General features: G+C 41.9%; 1 protein-coding gene across 1 annotated transcript in view; it reads left to right on the forward strand.

Moving 5' to 3' along the window:
* Window positions 1-3,145, forward strand: part of hnrnpl (heterogeneous nuclear ribonucleoprotein L) — a 25,801-nt gene that overhangs the window by 21,451 nt on the left and 1,205 nt on the right. The window contains exons 10-12 of the mRNA XM_037688161.1: window positions 1,058-1,179; window positions 1,549-1,750; window positions 1,826-1,883. Of these exons, the coding sequence (XP_037544089.1) occupies window positions 1,058-1,179; window positions 1,549-1,750; window positions 1,826-1,883 (382 nt within the window). The remainder of the gene's footprint in view (window positions 1-1,057; window positions 1,180-1,548; window positions 1,751-1,825; window positions 1,884-3,145) is intronic.

Below are 3,145 nucleotides of genomic sequence, written 5' to 3' on the forward strand. Positions count from 1 at the left end.
TTTTATTATGTTAATGTCGAGTTTTATTATGTTAATGTCGAGTTTTAAATGATGTAGACGTTCTAGCCCTAGAACAAATATGACCGTTTTGTTTTGGGAGCCGTGCTTGAACCGTGTCGCTCCCCTCTGCTGCCGACACGATCAATAAATATCTCTGTTAATAGTTTTTCTTGTTTTAACTTGATCTATATAGTTTTTTCTTTAATGTTAATAAGGACACAAAGTTATGCAGAGGTATACTTCTAACAATATTATAGACAAATGATAATATTTACAGTCGCAGCAGAGTTGGAGGCGTAGCAGAAAGTAGTTGAGAAGCACTGGTGCTAAGGTGCTTGTCACCAGTCCACAAAGTCCTGCATCTGTTTTTGTTCTTCCTGCCATCATCATCATCAGTGATGAGGCAGCAGCCAGAGGTTTTCTCTACGTGTCACTGCGATATGTTCTTAAGTAGGCAAGGAGCCAGAACAGTTCTCTGCAGGACCCTGGACTACAGCCAAGGATGCTTTCATTCAACCTTTATTTAGACTGCTTAGTCCCATTGAGCCTCAGGGACTCCTTTACAAGAGAGACCTGATTTAACAAAGAATGGTGACGACATTGGACAATTATAAAAAGAGGCATACAGATTTTTATTTATTTATCTTTTTTTTTACAAATAAGATGCAAAAAAGTAACAAAACGTAGATTCTAAGGTGAAATGTAGAAAACTAAAAACAGGAACATGTCTGCATTGGTCCCTGCCAGGAGTCCAACAGATTCTTAAAGCCACTTAGAGAGGTCAAAGGTCGAGAGCTTCAGGTCTTTTTACAAGATGTTCCAGGAAACGGGAGCGGAGTAGGAGAAGGTCCTTTTGTCTAGTTCAGTCCTCACTGAGAGCAGAGGATCTTGGGCTTTAACATTTTTACCTTCCTAAAGAAGATTTGAGATGGTCAGAAAGCACCTGTGGATGGTTACTGCTGACAGTTCAAGCTTATTTCTCTGAAGTACAAACTAGAATTATTACAAAACTCTGTATTGCTAATAAAATATATTTTTGTCTCCCCTTTATTTTCAGATCAAGTTCATGAAGAGTAAACCTGGAGCAGCAATGGTGGAGATGGGAGACTGTTACTCTGTGGACAGGGCCATCAGTCACCTGAACAACACCTTCCTGTTTGGACAGAAACTTAATGTTTGGTAAGAGCTTCTCCAAACTCTTCTCAACACGGACACGTAGACGGCTGAACGTGTCCTCAGTCCTCAGCTCAACATAGACATGAAGTGCAGTGTTTGTCCTAGATGACCTGCCATGGCGGGGCGCTCATTTCACCCATGATGTGTGTGTGTGTGTGTGTGTCGAGCTGCGTGCTGTTTGTACTGGCAGTTTTTGAACGGTGGTTCAGCGTGAGCGCTGACTTTAGCTTTTTAGCTAGCGCACCTGTATTGCGTTACGGTGGGGGGTGCACGCAGTTCGGTCCGACAGGTCAGTTCTGTTAAGGGGGCAGGGCGCCCCACTTGTATAATGGTAGGGAAACACTGAAGTACACGTGGTGTGTGTGTTTGCAGTGTGTCCAAGCAGCAGGCCATAGTTCCAGGACAGTGCTATCAACTAGAGGACAGCACCAGCAGCTTCAAAGACTTTCATGGGTCTCGCAACAATCGCTTCACCACTACAGAGCAAGCAGCTAAAAACCGAATCCAGCATCCCAGCAATGTTCTGCATTTCTTTAATGCCCAGCCAGAAATCACTGCAGAGACCTTTTCCCAGGTGAGACCACACCATAAACATTCCTTGAAGCACCATCGTAAGTTTCTATTGAACCTTCTCTGTTCTTCCTTTTAGATCTGTGATGAACTGGGAATAAAGAGTCCTGCTAGTGTGAAACTTTTTACTGGAAAGAGTGAGTAGTTCTTTATGGAATCAACCACAGATGGTTCTGTGATGATGCATTTATCTGCAGAGAACGTGTGGGTTAGTTGACTGTGCAGCGTTTACTGTTGGATGCTGTTGTTCTGCAGCTGGAGGGCAGAACGTGTGTAGACCCCAGCCAGATGTGGTGCACAGAGACTGTTGTGCACATTTATGTTTGCAAGGTGTGAAAGTGCTTCAACTTGTTTTAGAACTTCCCTGTGGTAGAAGAAGGTGATCTAGACTGGGCTGTTTCAACACGACCTCTCAGAATCTTGAACCATGAGCCGAGGAGTGATGGTCACACCGTTTGTTTCCACACTGTAGGAGATACACAGCTAAAAAACCTTCACTTCCTAGTTTGAAGAGACATTTCTGAGCTTGACTTTAATAGAATCTGCAAAAGGTTGACTAGGCACTCTGCATTCTGGGAGGTTGAGAGAAAACCAAGTCCCTAAGCAGTGGAAGACAAGGACAGTTTTACACAAGTCTGAAGTCGGTGCCAAATCATCGACTGTCAGACTGATTTTTCCACAGATGTTGAAAAAACCAGTATAAAAATCATAAAACTTGAAGTGTGATGGTGTAAAAAATGGAAACAAACCCAAATGTTTGTGACCTGGTTTAACTTTGAATGATGTTTCTGCTGTGAAATGAATCGGAGATAAAACTTAGAGGACTGGCTGAAGCCCCAGTCGTCACCGTTTTGTTCCCCTCACTTGTTTCAAATAACGTGCCACTACCAGAGAACTTCATTACTGGTCAAGAGACTTGTTCTGGTGCATAACTGGCACAAGATATTGGACAGAAATATTAACATATTGGTAAAAGGTGCTTCAGTGTTATGGACTGAGCACTTAAACAGCTTTGTGTAAGAAAACTAGTATTACATCGTACAAGAGCTAAAGGCAGTTTTGAGAAGACAAAGACAGCATTTTATTAATGTGCATTTTTTCAGATCTCTCTAGTTTTGTCATCGTTTCTAAAACCCATCAAGCAAATCATTTTCTTTCTCTTAATTTGTCTTGTTAGTTTGTGGACCAGGTTTTTGTTGGTGTTTCCTCCAAAGACTCACTTTAATGAGTTGTTCCTGTCTAGACTGAACTAAGCAACTCTTAGATTCAGAACGACGGAGCTGAGCTGACGCACTTGATCAAACCATACATTCCCAGTATTTTCTGCTTTCAGGGTATTTACACAAGTTCGTAGCATCTTAAATAATAATATTTACACAAGTTCGAAGCATCTTAAATA

This window comes from Nematolebias whitei, chromosome 14 (assembly GCF_014905685.2).
Source record: "Nematolebias whitei isolate Nwh7 chromosome 14, NemWhi1, whole genome shotgun sequence".
Lineage (NCBI taxonomy): Eukaryota > Metazoa > Chordata > Actinopteri > Cyprinodontiformes > Rivulidae > Nematolebias > Nematolebias whitei.